A 3,110-nucleotide genomic window follows, 5' to 3' on the forward strand; every position below is an offset into this window, starting at 1 on the left:
AAGAATGCTGGAGTGGGTTGCCATTTGCTACTCCAGAAGAACGATACAAAAAAAAAAAAAATCTTAATGACTCGGATAACCACGATGGTGTGGTCACTAACCAGAGCCAGACATCTTGGTGAGTGAAGTCAAGTGGGCCTTAGGAGGCATTACTACAAAAAAAGCTAGTGGAGATGATGGAATTCCAGCTGAGCTATTTAAAATCCTTCAAGATGATGTCGTTTTAAGTGCTGCACTCAAACTGGCAGCAAATTTGGAAAACTCAACAATGGACACAGGCCTGGAAAAGATCAGTTTTCATTTCAATTCCAAAGAAGGGCAATGCCAAAGAATGTTCAAACTACCACACAATTGCACCCATTTCACACGCTAGCAAAGTAATGCTCAAGATACTTCAAGTTAGGCTTCAACAGTAAGTGAACCAAGAGTTTCCAGATGTACAAGCTGGATTTAGAAAAAGCAGAGGAACCAGAGATCAAATTGCCAACATCTGCTGGATCACAGATAAAGCAAGAGAATTCCAGAAATACATCTACTTCTGCTTCACTGATTATGCTAAAGCCTTTGACTGTGTGGATCACAACAAATTGTGGAAAATTCTTAAAGAGATGGGAATATCAGACCACCTTACCTGCCTCCTGAGAAATCTGTATGCAGGTCAAAAAGCAACAGTTAGAACCGAACATGGAACAACAGACTGGTTCCAAACTGGGAAACGAGTATGTCAAGGCTGTATATTGTCACTCTACTTAATTAACTTCTATGAAGAGTACATCATGCAGATGACAGGCTGGATGAAACTCAAGCTGGAATCAAGATTGCAGGGAGAAATATCAATAACCTCCAGTACTCTTGCCTGGAAAATTCCATGGACTGAGGAGACTGATAGGCTACAGTCCATGGGGTCACAAAGAGTCGGAGACGACTCAGTGACTTCACTTTCACTTTCAGATATGCAGATATCACCATCTGGCAGATGATACCACCTAATGGCAGAAAATGAAGAGGAACTAAAGAGCCTCTTCATGAAGCTGAAAGCAAAGTAAAAAGCTAGCTTAAAACTCACCATTAAGAAAACTAAGATGATGGCATCCAGTCCCATCACTTCATGGCAAATAGAAGGAGAATATATAGAAAGAGTAGCAGATTTTATTTTCCTGGGCTCCAAAATCACTGTGGACAGTGACTGCAGCCATGAAATTAAAAGATACTTGCTCCTTGGAAGAAAAGCTATGACCAACCTAGACAGTGTATTAAAAAGCAGAAACATCACTTTGCCAAAAAAAGTCCATCTAGTCAAAGCTATCCTTTTTCCAGTAGTCATGTATGGATGTGAGAGATGGACCTTAAAGAAGGTTGGACCTGTGAAGAACTGATGCTTTCAAACTGTGGTGCTGGAAAAGACTCTTGAGAGTCCTTTGGACAGCAAAGAAATCAAACTAGTGAATCCTAAAGTAAATCAACCCTGAATATTCATTAGAAGGACTGATGCTAAAGCTGAAGCTCCAATACTTTGGCCACCTGGAAGAGCTGACTCATTATAAAAGACTCTGATGATGGGAAAGATTGAGGGCAGGGAGAGAAGGGAGAGACAGAGGATGAGATGGTTCCATGGCATCACACAATCAATGGACAGGAGTTTGAACAGACTCCCAGAGATGGTGAAGGACGGGGAAGCCTGGTGCGCTGCAGTCCATGGTGTGGCAAAGAGTCAGACCAACACGACTAAGTGACCGAACAACTACTACTCCAGGGCATCTCCGCCGTCCAGAGAGCGGATTCAGGTCTCCCACACGGGCAGGCGGATTCTTGACCGCTGTGCTAACCCGGGAAGCTCAGACAGCACTGTTCAGTTCAGTCACTCAGTCGTGTCCGAATCTTTGCGACCCCATTGACTGCAGCACGCCAGGCCTCCCTGTCCATCACCAACTCCCAGAGTTTACTCAAACTCATGCCCATTGAGTGGGTGATGCCATCCAACCATCTCATCCTGTCTTCCCCTTCTCCTCCAGCCTTCAGTCTTTCCCAGCATCAGGGTCTTTTCAAATGAGTCAGCTCTTCCAGGTGGTCAAAATATTGGAGTTTCAGCTTCAACAATGAACTTCAAATAGCACTGAGTCCACACCAATAAAATGAGCAGCCATATAGGGTTCCAAGCTGTGACCAATAACAAGGAGCAGCCATATAGGGTTCAAAATGGTGTAAAACATTCTCTGACGGTGCAGTTTACAATCTAGATGGAGAGCTAAAACAAATCAGCGTTTTATCAGGTGTCACAGACCACTCAAGCATTACTTCCGAAGCGAAGTGAGGGGCGCGGAGGAGGTGGGTATTCGCCCGGCAACTGCGGAGGAGGCGCCCGGCGGCTCACCTTCACGCGCTCGTAGTAGCTCCCGGTGCGGAGCAGGTCGACGCCTTTGAACTCCGACTCGCAGCTGTTCACCCGCCGCAGCAGGTGGTCCACCAGCCTGTTCACCACCTCCGCCGCCGTGGATATCTCCTGACGGCTCAGCTTCAACTTCTCCAGCACGGCCCGGGGCTTCCAGGCACCGGGCGCCTCCTCCCTTCGCCCGAGATGCGGAGCGGGGGCCCACGGGCCGGGGCCTTCCGGGGGCCCGGACTGGGGTCTCCGCGCCCGAGCGGAGCTCGGGGTCGCCCGGCTGCGAGCGGTAGCCCTGGGCAGGGGGAGCCCGGGGAACGCGGGAGGCTCTGCGTCCGCGGTCGGAGCCGCCAGGCCGTCCGCCTGGTCCTCGGCGCGGGCCGCCCGCGCGCGCACCTGCGGCTTCTCCCGAGGATCCAGGCGGCTCTTCTCCCTCCGGGAGCCCGACGCCCCAGCGGGACCGCACCTGCGCGCGCCGGGCCGGGCGGCCTCGGGGACAGCCGCGGGCTCGCTGGGCTCCGCGGACGCTCCGCCCTCCACACCCGGCGCCGAGACCCCGGAGGCGGTTCCCGAAGCTCTCCGCGTCGCCTTTCCCCGCGGTGGGGCCATGGCTGGCGTTCTCTTGTTTCCCTGAGGGAGACCAGCTCGGGGAACAGGCTGCGCGGGAGGAGGAACTGGCAGTCGCGGTAGGAAATGAAACTTAAAAATGTGGCGGGAACTGAGCGAACGC

At 51.3% G+C, this 3,110-nt stretch overlaps 1 protein-coding gene across 1 annotated transcript in view; it reads right to left on the minus strand.

Annotated features, from left to right (window-relative positions):
• CGAS (cyclic GMP-AMP synthase) overlaps positions 1-3,110 on the minus strand; it is a 47,971-nt gene extending 44,861 nt beyond the window's left edge. Inside the window, exon 1 of the mRNA XM_040239037.1 lies at positions 2,372-3,110. Within this exon, the coding sequence (XP_040094971.1) occupies positions 2,372-2,989 (618 nt within the window). The 5' untranslated portion in view covers positions 2,990-3,110. The remainder of the gene's footprint in view (positions 1-2,371) is intronic.

The sequence above is a fragment of the Oryx dammah genome, unplaced genomic scaffold (genome assembly GCF_014754425.2).
Source record: "Oryx dammah isolate SB20612 unplaced genomic scaffold, SCBI_Odam_1.1 HiC_scaffold_4, whole genome shotgun sequence".
NCBI classification, from domain to species: domain Eukaryota; kingdom Metazoa; phylum Chordata; class Mammalia; order Artiodactyla; family Bovidae; genus Oryx; species Oryx dammah.